Source organism: Apostichopus japonicus, chromosome 21, assembly GCF_037975245.1.
Source record: "Apostichopus japonicus isolate 1M-3 chromosome 21, ASM3797524v1, whole genome shotgun sequence".
Lineage (NCBI taxonomy): Eukaryota > Metazoa > Echinodermata > Holothuroidea > Aspidochirotida > Stichopodidae > Apostichopus > Apostichopus japonicus.
This window is the reverse complement of record NC_092581.1, coordinates 14,699,946-14,714,344: the sequence shown is the minus strand read 5'-3', so window position 1 is coordinate 14,714,344 and position 14,399 is coordinate 14,699,946. Positions and strand designations below refer to the sequence as shown.

Here is a 14,399-nt window from a genome sequence, read left to right as displayed (position 1 = left end):
ATTGTGGCATGGTATACCTATATATACGTTGCATTAGTTCATGTGTTTACCTATAGGGCCGGGCTTGGCAAATAAATGATAAATACTATAAGAGGGATATCTTAAAGTTAGATTTAACGTGCTAAAGTGTTGACACTCCTATTTACTTTGCCCTAGTACCCACCTCTCTTATCAACAATAAAATATTTCTTCTTCTTTACCAACGTACAAAGTCCAAACCCAAAGTTTGATTATGTGCAAATCTGGACATGATCTAAGCACGGTCCTGTATACATTCATTACAATACCCACGATCTCTGTCAGGGTAAACTCCTAGTCACAAACATGAAGTTTATTGTGTTATGGACGTCTGTTCTTCACATTGTTTCAAGGAACTTAGTGACTGCTCAGAGTAAGTATAGGCCTATCGTAACCTAACAATGTCGGCATACCGATCAGTAAGCTCTTCTTGATTATTACCGCAGTAAAGAATGCAGTATGTATACCCTATATAACGATAGTAACCTATAAATAATACGCGCCGTTTCTCGAAGCTTCTTTCATACTTAGTGTTTATACCTAATATTCGCAGTAACTCGCAGTAAGATTCGACTGGGCTCAATATAACGATGTCCATTGGGAGGAAGCTTATATATATTTTCCATAAGTTGTACTGAGCTATTGTATTGTGCGCCTAAAGCTATTATATCATACATCACATATCCAATTGATATTTCGTATAAATGTTACCTATAGTTATTTCCATAGCCTATATAGAACTGCCCAATATTAACTTGTCAAAGTGATATATAGGGGAAGCCATTCAAGGCATGACGTAACGGAATTTCTTGTAGGCTGTACATTTATTATATGAGTTTTTCGAGCACCGATCCGCTTTCCTTAAAATTCCTTCCCTCCTCACCCCCCCCCTCCTCTCCACCCTACATCCTCCTCCCCACCACGACCAGTGGCGTCACCAGACTTTTCAGTCTGGGGGGCACAGGGGGGCACAGCATTTGATGGGGGGCACTTAGGTGGATACGGATCGCCGTCCTGGGGGAGGGGTCTAAGGGGAGGGGGTCCACCTAAAAATTTCGCATACGGAGGATGGGCTAGATGCAAAATGGTGCCACATTTGATGCTAAATTCGATCTGAAGATATCTCCAGAAATTGCTATTTTTGAGGTAATGATTTTAACAACGCGCAGAATTTTGCAGAGGATATGAACCACATGCTGTCGATATTATGCCTAACCCTATCAATAGAACCTACATTTGTTGAATTAATGTGTGCATGACCCCCGACTCCTTTCTTGTCCTTCTCGTTTTCTCCCATTATCTATTAAGATGGCGTGGGTTACGACTTCGATACCCGACGGTCAAGGATAAACTTTTTCATTTTTTCGCAGCCCATTTGAAGAAAATACGAACTACTGTGCTTCTTTGTCCTTATGAAAAACCAACTCAGATGATGGGAGTTGAATATAACAAAATATATATATTTTTTTACCAACCCAAATCTCAGATGGGGGGCACTCGGGGGGGCACTAGGTTTTTCAGGGGGCACGTGCCCCCCTGCCCCCCCCCCCCTTGGCGACGCCACTGACCACGACCCCACACTTCCCAACCACGCGCTCACCCCCCCCCCTTACCCATTTCAAGCGAGTATTACACAGACAGTTTACTTAATGCATGATTCATCACATCCGTATTTGCCTCGTATGTCCTTTTACAGGCAAGGTACTCAGTAACATTCGTCGCACATTAGCGACTTATGATTAAGTAAGGCGGAAGCCGGGAAATCTGGAAGTGGTGGCACTACGAAGGAAATGATAACCATTCGGCATGCTATAAAGTCTGTTATAGTACAAGTAGAGAATCATAGCTATTATGGCTTGCTTGTTTGTATGCGGCGAGCACCATCAGCACGATACTGTATCTTTTACATATAAAATATTGGGAGTACAACGTCCCCTTAAGCCCCAGCCTGGCTATGGACCTGATAAACACTGGTCTCAGCATTGGATAATGTCTGCAGCCCATACACGATCAGTCTACGCACTGGAAACAGCAAGATAACCTAACGATTTGAAACAAGTTGCATACTCATGCGGAGATCAAATTTACAAAGCGAACCAAAAAAGAAGTTAAAGTAGAACATTTAGAACCAGTACTTCCTGAGACTCGTCGTTACCCCTCCCCCCCCCCCCCCCCCCGTTATCAACACTTACAAATGTATAACAGCTTTACAATCTCGCATTGTTGCAAACCGCGGCAATTGCAGACAGAAACCGACAGGTTTGCACATTTCTTTCATCTGTGAAACACTAAATGTATTCCAACTGTATGGTAGTATGTTCATTGTCGGTTAGGGTCACTGTCGAAGTCTGTTCCATGTATCCATTCCATGTATTGTTGGCTTTAACGCGGGACTGACAAGAATTGGGACATAGGGACAACAGCCACGGGCACCGGTTCAATCAAGGGATACGAGAAAAATTGGAAGGGCCGGGTAAATATATTAGGATAAGGTATATTGTGTACTTCCATTTCGAAAGGAAAAATAAAGAGTGCAAAGAGGGTGGGGGCGGGACAGCTTGGCACTCGACAACTCTACCGAAACGTGACCGTTAGGTTTAATTTCATCAAATATTTGGTCGGCTAAACTATTTCGTCTGTGGATGAATGACTCAGATATTTTAAAGAATTAGGTAAAAGAGAAACACTTTACTTATAGTTCAAGAGCCATGATGCATGACATCATTTACTTTGCAATTGCCAGAAATCATTTTAGTTCACAAAGTTACACTTTCGCAATTCAAAAAGCAACAAGTATTTAGTTTTGACCGAAAGATGCAGAAGACTGACAGCAACCCTTTTACCCGGAATATCCTTATAGGATAATGATACTTTTACAATTATACTTTCTCCATTTTGTGGGATTTTTTTCAGTCACTTACATCTCGTTCGTCCATTAACTATCATCAATGTTGAGAAGCTGTTGTCTTAGTTTTCACGTTTAGTTTTGAATAGTAACGGAATCAGTTAACGAGGGTACAGGCGTATGCTGTTTTAAATATACTGCAACCAAAAATACAATAAACTCCATGTGCTTTAGGCTATATATTTGCTTTTTAGGCTTTGTGATATTTAATAAAGAAACTGGCAGCTACTTTCAAGCAAGAATTCTTGGACTGGCAATTCATTCAGTACTGTCCGTTTTGATACCTTAGAGTTGGTCACCTTCCCTTTGTTTATTGAAGTCCTTATCTGTACCGTATTAGTTGATATACTATGTAGTACTTATATGTATGTATATATGTAGACATAGAGATAAAACGATAAGGTTTGAAGTGATCCATTGTATAGAGGTAGTTTCCCCCTAAAATAGGTACTTTAAACCAGCTAGCTTTCTGGCTATACACCACTCTCAAGTAAAGAGAACGCCGACAATTTTGGATTACAAAGTCCGGTATAATTTTTAATCATTTACATGCGACTTCCAAGAAGACTATATAGTTACGTTGACTAACTGGATTTTAGCTTCAGGTCGGTTGGTTTAATTCCTTCTCAAACCCATTGTCTGCCCAGATTAGCTTATTGCAAAACTTTAAGGAGGCCTGATATTTTCTTGTTCTGTTAATATAGTGACTATGTAATCAACGAAATTGATCAACATGTCTATAAGGGCATGGGGGTGAGGGGGTTGAAAGGTGGGTGGGTGGGTGGGTGGGTGGATGGATGGGGTGCAAACTTTGCTCACGTTGTTAGAGAATGTAAAAAATTGAATCGCTTTAAAGTAAAATAAAATAAAGGTTAACATAGCCAAAGAGTTTTTGTGATCTTGAGAGCTTGAATGTTTTGTCAACAATAATTAAAAGTAGTTCATCTTCATCATTATAGATTATGATATTTCATGAAAGGGTACTTTAGATACATAATTGGTTTCGATTAGTTGCCGACCATTGACTGGTATTAGTCCAGATTGTGTTACTATCCACTGTATTACTTTCTATTCAACATCTGAAGTTCATCAATTAAAGTACTCTAACAAAAAGACCACTCAAGTTTGTTTGTTTTGTTTTTTCTTGGACTGCGATATGATATATCAAACCTTTAAACTCAGCCTAAACTCAGTTTTGTTATCTATATCGTTTTAGTGCTTTATTTTGACGATTTGTCTTCAATCGTAAGACTTGAAGCAAGTCCAGAATGGCATTCGCGAGGCCCTCCTATCAGAACTAAATCTGGTGTGGTGCGATAAAGCAGCCCTGGAGATAGTAACATCCGGGTTAATTGCCCTAGGAAACTTCAATGGATATTCCCTTACCTGCTTACATTTTGGATTTATGCTTTGATGAGCCAGAAATGTTTACAGTTCTATTGTTTGAATCAAAAGCTGTTTGCTTACGTTTATCAGATCGCACAGACTGGTTCTGAAAACCCACTTTATCCTATTTTGCCTGTCTACGAATCGTAGATAATTATGTTTAATTGTTTTCAGCTAAGTACAAGCTTAAATCTTTCTATTAACACAAGAAATAACAACTTAATTTCAGGGTTTCGTAAAGAATCTTGAATCCTTTGCTAAAGTTAAATATGGTTATAAGATTTTATCAGAAAACCGACAGAATATCATATATAAGTTACCACTCGATTCGTATCTGAAGTAATACATTGCTGAGTATTTCCACGAACATCTTTTTCACACAGTTCCATTTGCAGCCTTCAAGATCACTTTTGGTTTACAAAAAGTACGCATTTTATCCTCTCAATTTAAACCATTTATACTTTATGTCCAGCCATAACTGTTTGTTAAACAGAAAGAAAAATCACCGTCATGAAAAACTTCCCTAAACAGCTTAACCAATTCTCATTCCATTTAGAATATACCACAGTTGATTTAGTGTTCCTTAATTCACACACAAGGTTGAAGGCTTGATCAAGTCTTAATATGACATCATCGAATCACATGGCATGCCTTTCTTTTAATTTTTTTCTTTATTTGTTTTTACAAAATTCATTTTCTGTCATGACGATAGGTTTGCAAAAACCTGAATTTTAAATTGTGAAACTCTTAACATTCTAATAATAATGGCATCATGGTTTCACTATCAAAACTACTAACTTTTAACCTATAAAATTTGTAAAGAAAACCACTTGAAAGAGAAATCTAATGGTATAGTTTCAGAAGCTATTGCTGTATAGAGTCACCTATGACAACCACATATCTACAAAATGGCAGCCCTAAGACAAAACTTGTAAACAAGAATATCGGCCTAGTGGAGCAAGATTTTTCTCAGCTGTTGTGGGGGAGTTGTCCTTCGCAAAATTTCTGTCTGCATTTAAGGTCAAGATGATGGTTGAGTTTATGTCTTCGTTCACTAATGTTCATTGTATTCATCTCAATCGATGCCTGTAATTGGGTTCGTATACCATCGGAACTCTAGTTTCATTAGGTATAGCAAGCAGTTCCAAAAAAATTATAAAGGCTATAGTGCAAACTTGAACTTTATGAATGAAGACAAAAACACGTGAACCCTTCTAGCGAGCTAACATTTGCTTAGCTTTCTGTCGTAATATATCAACCGATCTGCTATGTGACTACTTTCCTATCCAAACATGTAGCTATACTTTCATCCAAGTCTGGTTATAGAATGAAAACGAGTGAAAACGTCCAATATTTTAATATTCATTTTGTTTTCAGCTTGTACAGCCCCTGAATGTCACTATGATGCGACGCTTCTTTCTCCTCACGTGACCTGCGATGTATCACCCTTCGGTGGTGGCACACCTCCTTGTTATGGAGAATGGTCGTCCATTATCAACTGTGCCTGCGACGACCCGGCGTATACCATTTCCGATACTGGTAATACGTACTGGTGTACTGGAGGAGCTTGGAACCCAGATGTCTACAACGTCAAATGCACTGGTAGGACAGTAATACGTAATATGAAACTATATATTCGATTGTTACATGTATGAGAAGTCATCATGTGTATTGCCTCCAAAATATGCTGGAAAGTCTAATTTAAAAGTCAAAATTTTGGGATCACAGTCCATCCTTCGCCTGTCACAATATTCCACTATTAAGTAGGGGTGTTTTGTATTTGCATACAATCTAAAACAATTAGTAATAATAATAATAATAAAATAAAACAATTATTTTGGGAACGACACTTCACACATCCCTACCTATTTTAATTGAGTGAATTAAGAATATTTATACTGTTATTAATCTCTAACCTATGCCGACATTTCCATTACCATTGTTATACCATTACCATTGTTATACTCGACGCTAACCTATTATCGAATAGCAGATTCCAAACTAAAACTCCTGGCGACGGATGGGACATGACATTAGTATAAAATCTGAAAGAAAAACAATATTATGGCAAATATACAAAATACATACATTTTGCCCTAAAACATGTGAGGTTTCTAAAGTGCCCGATTTTTTATTAAAGTTCAACAATAATTCACAAGGTGGAAAACTTTAAGAGAATAAATTTAAATTAAAACGATGTCCCTCCCTCCTTGAAATATCTTGAAATATTTCAATTTTGCCTTTGCAGCCGTTATACCATTGAACTATTGTCGTTGTGTGTGTAGGGGGGGGGGGGCGTGTTTATACCACACCACCTAGCTGTCATTCACGTTTGTAGGATGGACAAGGTATTATCAACAGTAGGCTTGCTGTCATCAATTCAGGAATTGTGCAAGAGTCTTTCATGTATATCTAGTGACCATATAGTCGGCCTCTTGGCTAAGATCATGTGTAGTACCTGTTCCCTTTCGAGGGGAATGGTGGTGCACACCCGACGATGATCACACAGTCACAGTCCCGTTGCAAGGGGACTGGGGCTGAGAGCGGATCAGTCGTTTGGTAGTTTGGTTTTCGTGCCTAGGTTCTTTCTTGGGCGACTTTTTCTTAAAAAGTATAGTCGGGTATTTCATTTAATACAAATTTCTTTCTTCGAACTGCTTGAAAAAGTGACCAAACGTCTTAGTTCCATCTAATTTCTCTATTCCTAGGTCCTTGCACTGTCGATGCCGGTGAGAATGTTATATCGAAGAACTCTGCTGGAGATGTGACAGAAACGATTGATTCTGGAGATTTTGTTATGTACTCCTGTCCTGCGGGATATTCAGGAACTGGTAGTGCACAGGTAGGGTGTACAGACGGCGTATGGGACACACATCAACAATTCAACTGCTTAGGTAAGACTAAAAGTTAACAAATAGAAAACCCATCGACCTAACTTTTAACTCATATTTTGAATGTGTATATATACTACAGTCACTGTGTTCAAATTAACGTGGATACGAGTGTACCAAAATAAAGAAAACAAGTCATTTCAAAAGACTGGGTATCGTCATGAACCAACGGTAGGGTCACTTGAAGTTAACAAGTGGAATTGCAAAATCTAAGAAATTATGATTAATTTCAAATATATCGATGTTGTCTCTTACACATCCTTGGTTTAACTGGGTATCATGTGGTACAAAGCCTAAACCGTTTCGTTTACGTCTTTAATTAATCTTTTCCTATTCTTATTCTTTGTTTATGCTTAACTTATAGCCGGCTGCAATTTTCCAAATAATACATCACCTACCGATTCGGCAGTGGTAGAACCGATTGTCCATGGGGCAGTAGTATCACTACAGTGTGAAGATGGGTACATACCACGGGACATAAGAACATCGACGTGTAGCGATGGAAGCTTCGATCCTGAAATAATATGTTCAATAGAACGTAAGTATAGTATCGTTAAATGAGGCACAAACCCGATTCAATTATCATGATATACTAAATTGAGGTCATGCATGTTGGTTTATCTTGGCTTCTATAACACGTAAAACCCAAAACAATATGTCATTTCATTTTTCTTTCTGAACTTGAAAGAGTTAACAAATGTATTTAATTACTAAGCCCCGATATAGTCTTCCACAAATCCACCCTTAATTACTTTTGGAATTGTATCAGAGGACGGACTAAACAACTTTGATATATGACCTGTGAAATAGTCTGCTTCTTCAGTCTTCCAGTGACAATTTATATTCGTATGTAATTTTATATAAATAAAAAAATTATTTATGTAGATTCATTTGGAAACTTCCGTGACTACATTAATCATGTGTTTCGTTATAGGTGATCGAGAGTCGTTTAACAATATATTTATCTTTACAATATAAACAGAATGTGCAGACGACCAATGCGAACTGAGCGAAGAAAGCATAGATGGAAGGCTGGATTATGCTTCTCCACAGAGATATGGAAACTTGCAACCACCGAATTACTGCTACGGACAATGGTCATTCATCGACTCTTTTACGTGTGCCGGTGAAAAATGGGTCGTAAGGCCAGTAGTATCCATCATCCATTGCACTGATACGGGTGGAAGCTACCAATGGACAGAGGATATACACAACTTTACTTGCCATGGTAACATTTTATCTTTGTAATAAATATACAATTATTGTCTATATACTCTGCACATGGTATAACTCGAAGCTATCCCCGATGCATGCGCGTAGCCAAGGAGGGGCGACCGCCCCCCCCCCCACCTTGACCATTTTTTTTTGTATGTTTTTATGATACCGCTAGTAATTTCAAGCTTAGATGAAACTTACAAGGCCTTGGAAGTGCCAAGTAACTTCATGGAATGTGGAGAGATTATGTTGCTAAAAACATTATCTGTAGTGTTCAATTATGATAAACCTTATAAGAACTGTGATGCCGTTTGCTTGTTGTTTGTTTCTTTTAAGTAATTTTCTACGATGATAGCCACTACAAATGTGTTAACCACAACAATGCAGCATCTAAGAACGTTCAATGTGTACGGTATGTTGTGAGACAAGCGTGTATTTAAATGTCATTGAAGAAGTCCTAATGGGGGCAAAAAAATTGTTAGGTATGAACGGAGTATAAAGGGTACGTGCTAGAGAGGGTAAGGAGGGTAGAGGGGACAGGGGAGGAAGCCGATATGGCGCTATGACATTGCGACGGTCATATGCAAATATTGAACATGCAAAACCTTCACAAATGTTGCTTTATAGATACTATTGATAATAGTTGCTGCTAAGAACTTAAACTGAAGTGAGAGGTTAGTATATATATATATATATATAATATGATGTGCGTTATTACCGGCCACATTCTATACTGTGGTGTTGTTAGTCCTTATATTTGTCTGTTCGCCGGATTCGTACATGAACATTTCCCAGCCAAATTAGGGCACAGACATGCTACCTGGAACAGGTAGATGTCAAATCTCCCAGCTTGGAGCACTATCTGTTAGGAGTTGTACAGTACACATTAAATATAGCTCTTTACTGATATACATTTTTGTCTCTCTTTCTTTTTTATCAACAGATCAAATTGTCGCGCTGTAATCATAATCGCACTATCATGCCATAAGTACCAACTATAGAATCATCTGTTCATTATTGTTTCACTTTTTTATTATTTCTAGAACCTTGCAGAACATTATCAGGGTTATCAGCTGACGTGAAGACAGTAGATCCACATGGGGTTGAGACTAATCTGTTGGAGCACGAACAATACGTGACTTATGAATGCCAAGACACAACTGATACTGTACTAGGTGTCAAGACTGCTAGTTGTTATGACGGTAGATGGGACAACCAAGCCATACCACAATGTGTCGGTAAGTTAATTAAAGGCATTGAAGACTCATCCCAAATCGCGTACCGCGCTCTGAAAAAGTTAACTTTCCGTTGCTTTCAAATGACGTTTTCTTCTTTTCGCTACAAAATGCAGACAGTAATGAAACGTGATACCTTGTTATCTTTTATCTAGACCTGTGATGTCCACGCTGCTATGTACACTTTGATGTGGGTATTGACCGTAGTTGTATGTATCGACTGTACACCAGTGTCTAATTACCCACGGGTAGCAAGTTGTGTGTGTATTTTCTGGAATCGATGATGGTGTCTAACACTTCTGTTACACCTCATTCGAAACTAGGTCAGATTACCGGCATGAGACGTTTCTTTGTGCGCGAGTCTTCACACCCTTTAATGTCCAACAGGGTAAAAGGTAAACTGTGTCAAAGTGAGGCTTCACCGTCGATTGCACAATCATCTGTGTCCCTCGACTAACGTATGTATCCGAATAACAACTTGCATGGAAATTAAACCACTCAGTTCAATCTATTCAATAGACTTATATTGTCTGACTTTTATAGTGATAAATACTTAACCTTTCTATGTAGTATTTTAACGGGGATCGCGTTTCACCCTATAAAAAATAGTCTCTATAAAAACGTGCCACGTATAGGTTTAAGTACCAGCACCTCGGAACATTATACCCTGACACAGATAACCTTGTTATGTCGAAAATTTCGACATGCAAAATTTCAATCGAAGGAGAAATTTATGTTCAATCTAAACAACATATAGCCTCTATATGGAGGATCATGAATCACACATTCGCGAAGGAGTATTAGAGGCTACACAACTGGATTCGGACTCATACATTACACATTGTAAGAAAAGGCACCGGGCCCAACTAGATATAATCTGCGCAAGAATGTTCAAGCATCTTGATCGGCTCTCAACTCCAGTCTCCTTACAATTTTAAATATTTAATTCCTTCTGTAGCTTCCTGTTTCTTCCCTGCAAATTCACATTCAACTCGAGGTAAAGAGGAACCGCTTTCTCACGGTGACACAGTCATACTACAATGTGACGATGGCTATGTGCCAAGGGATACTGTGACGACACAGTGCCAAGACGGAACGTTTACTCCTGGACTTACTTGTACAGGTGAGTGTATTCCCGGGCCGGGGGTTGCTGTGCGACAGAGGGGTTGGGAACAACGTACGATATGATGTGAGGCGAGGGGTGGGGGCACCAAATTTGAAGGACATGGGAAATGTGACAATTTTTCTCGACCTCTGCGTATTCTGTTTTAACAATTTCAAAGTATTTTAATGATTTTCAACACTTTTTTTCTAATTCACTATGTCATTTTAATTTTAAAAGAAAATGTTCCTTTCTAATTTCTCTTAATAATATTTCACCAACAGGGCATTTTTAATACCAAAAGTGATATTAGCAAAATAATGGACAAAGAGGGACCGTACCCTGTCATTATTAAAACGATGCCGCACTCCTATATTAACTGAGGGAAACTGTTGATGTTTTTCACAAAACTTTTACATTTTTTCTTGATTTTCTTCCGTAACAGTATCTAAATAGAATTATCTTCTGGAGAAACTTATCTCTGAATCTCACCAAAGTGGCTCTCTGTGTATACTTAGCTATTATATCTCCGAAGAAAACTTAATTTTATTTCCGTCAGTGTCGTCCCCTTTCCAAGAAAGCCGGTGTTACAGACGATTTCATGAGACAAACTAGATGTTGTGTAGCCAGAAAACAACTGCTGGCCTGTTGAGATAAAGGGAATCTGATGGCAGTACTATTGAGCACTTTTTTTAATAGTTATTCGCGAATTCTTTTATTATATTTATTTTATAATGTAAACAGAATATTACAGATTACGCAGATCCACTCTTCCACTTAGGCACACAGTATGATAACTGATTGAGGGTTGCCATGCATGCACAGACGAGATTTTGAGAATGGTTTAAGTGCTTTTTTACATTCATTAAAAACAAATCTGCAATACATCGATAATTTTGGAAATTATGTTAAATTACTGAAGGGATATTTAAAAAAAAAGGTTTTGGGGGGATGAGAGTTGGGGTGGGGGAGTTGGAGGGTTTACGTTTACATAACTAAAAAGTTATAATGTCCGTGAAGTCAATATTTCGCATAGTCTTTTGAGCAAACACCGGTATAGTCTAGTATACGGTAGAATATAATGATAAACCAAAATTATTCCAAGTGAGATTCTTGCTTTTTCCAATGAAATCCGATCGTTTAAAATTGTGTCCAGATTCTTGTGATTAATGTTAACAAACTATAGCACATTCTTGTCATGTTCATTGTACATTTCTGATATTTAACTTCAATCGCTTTTTCATCTTTATCTGCTTTTATTGTGTTTCTTTAAGATTGTATGGAATGATGGGGAAGGCACGGAGAAGCTTTCTCTTATAACAAATTAATTTACTTTTAAAACCAATACAAATATTAGATATTTAAATATACACTCTTATCATTTTGCAATTCCGGTTATTTACATTTCGTTCTTCTATTTACCAGTCAGTATTCTGACAGTGCTTTTGTAGTTCAATCGTTGTTAGTAACGGTATTTCATTGTTATAATTGTGTTTTTGGCAGTATATACAGTTGCATTCAGCATATAGGCTTATTGAGAAATTTAAGACATCTTTTAGTCTTGGTACTGTTTCATATTTAAATATCGATAAAAGCAACATAGTTCATAAGTGTGATTAGTCAAACCATATTCCCCAAAAAAAATGCTGTAAAAGGCGAAAATGTTAAGTTAAGTAATTGTGTGTGTGTCTTAATGGTGACCAAAGACACAATTTTAATCTTGACACGGTATAATCTTGCAAGAAAATCAAATTTAGAGCTAGAAATGATTCTAAATAGCTATTCTGGTTTGCAAGATATTCAGCTTTTAAATATGCTAAACGGTTGGAAGGCTCCTTTAAATGATAAATTGATGACGACATCATTTCCTAGGCTATAACTTAGGTTAATGTTCGTCCATTGTCTTATCAATTGCAATAACAGGTTCATTTAACTATATGTGAACAACTGAATGGTCAGTTCTATAAATCCGTACAAAAAGATCGGTTACTCACTCATAATTGGTGAAACAAATCTAGTTGGGTGTCCTGGTTTAAGCAATTGCACTCGCATTCTAAATTCAAGTCGGTTAGTTGTTTTTGTTTTGGTGGGGTGGGGGTAAAATAATTGAACAAAGGTAGAAAGTTCTTTAAAGGTGGGCTCGCTGGTAGATTCTGTCCTTCGCCACCCGGTTCAATAATATCAATACTGCCCTCCATTGGTTCGTCTCTCTTGTCACGTAATTTCTTAGCAATCCCGTATTTACGGCTAGTAAGCAATATACGGGTTTGGGTACGGTGGCCTAGACCAAATTCCTGTAGCTTGCTATCGTTTATGCATATAATCTAATGATTTCGTCAACCATATTTTCGTCTTTTTGGACACAATAACATTTGTATCCAATTTATATCCTCTTATTTACATTTTTATTAAAACTTTGTCGGCTGAATAAATATTTTATGGAATTATATGCATCTAAATCTGTGGTGTTATCTTTGTGTGCACATTGAACTCTCCCCTCTAAGGTACTTTTCCCATGCATGCAACCTAATAGTAAACGTTGAAATGTCCCACGTGAAAATATAACTTTTAAAGGATAATCAAGTAGTGAGCATGCTCAATTATCGGAGCTCAATTTCCATATGAAACCCTACCCCTTTATTACCATTCTTACCCCCTCCCTCTACAGAGTCCAACCACATGTAAATGAGCATCAGTGACTCGGCCATTAGCCTCATTATTATCCAAAATCAGATGTTTACCGTGACCCGCGAACAAGTTTTGCCATAATGTAATACTGGTGATATTTTAAGCAAACAAATCAAAAAAGCCATTTAAGCCAGCATAGAGAGTACCATTAACGGGATAATTGTAGAAAGGTTTTTACGTACTCCTTGGCCGTTTCCTCTTTCTTAAATGACCATTGCGCCCGTTCATTTTGAAAAGAGGCCGTGTATATGATATACCACAAGTTTTCTCAAACTAAATTATTTTCGGATTATTATCTGCTTCTTTACACTTTTTTTTCGAATTACCCTTAATACTGAATTTATATATATATAATAATATTTGTATAGAACCAATGTGAGGGCATTTTCCAATCAGACAAATTTAGAAACAAATTCTAAGTCAATTTCGACCAGGGTCGACCCCCACACATTCATTTATTGGATATGGCGCGCGAATGAACACTTTTTTTGCCCGGAGGTCCAGGTAATTCGCGGCGGCGAAAGTCCATCCCTGATAATATGGAATATTGAATATACTAGGACTATTGCTTAGCCTATGCAGATTAACTACAGCAAGTTGACGGAACAAGAAGTCAGGTTTGCTATTGTCTTCGTGATATATTTAGTCAAGGGCGTAGGAACCGGGGGCTGGGGGCGCCAGCCCCCCCCCCATTGAAAAATGTGGAGGGGCGGAAGTATCATTCCGCCCCCCCCCCCGCTTCGCAAGACAGAAAACCCCTTTTTCATTTCCAAATGAGAAAAAAAATCTCATTTGAGCACCAAATTGCATCTAAGGCCAGGTGAAAATACAAAATTAAGTTAACAAAATGGAGTGGGTGTTGAAGTGTGCTATATTGCACCAAATTGCATCTGAGGCCACCTGGAAATGCAAAATATTCCAAAAGGGGAGGGGGACACCCCCTCCCCTTAGACCCCTCC

At 38.1% G+C, this 14,399-nt stretch overlaps 1 protein-coding gene across 1 annotated transcript; it reads left to right on the top strand.

The window, feature by feature from the left end:
* Positions 1-229: 229 nt before the first annotated feature.
* LOC139962783 (complement factor H-like) lies at positions 230-13,201 on the top strand. Its single transcript, XM_071963104.1, has 8 exons — positions 230-391; positions 5,687-5,911; positions 7,018-7,203; positions 7,565-7,738; positions 8,183-8,428; positions 9,459-9,653; positions 10,609-10,773; positions 11,198-13,201. The coding sequence occupies exons 1-8, from the start codon at positions 325-327 to the stop codon at positions 11,206-11,208; spliced, it is 1,269 nt and encodes a 422-aa protein (XP_071819205.1). The 5' UTR covers positions 230-324; the 3' UTR covers positions 11,209-13,201.
* Positions 13,202-14,399: the final 1,198 nt, after the last annotated feature.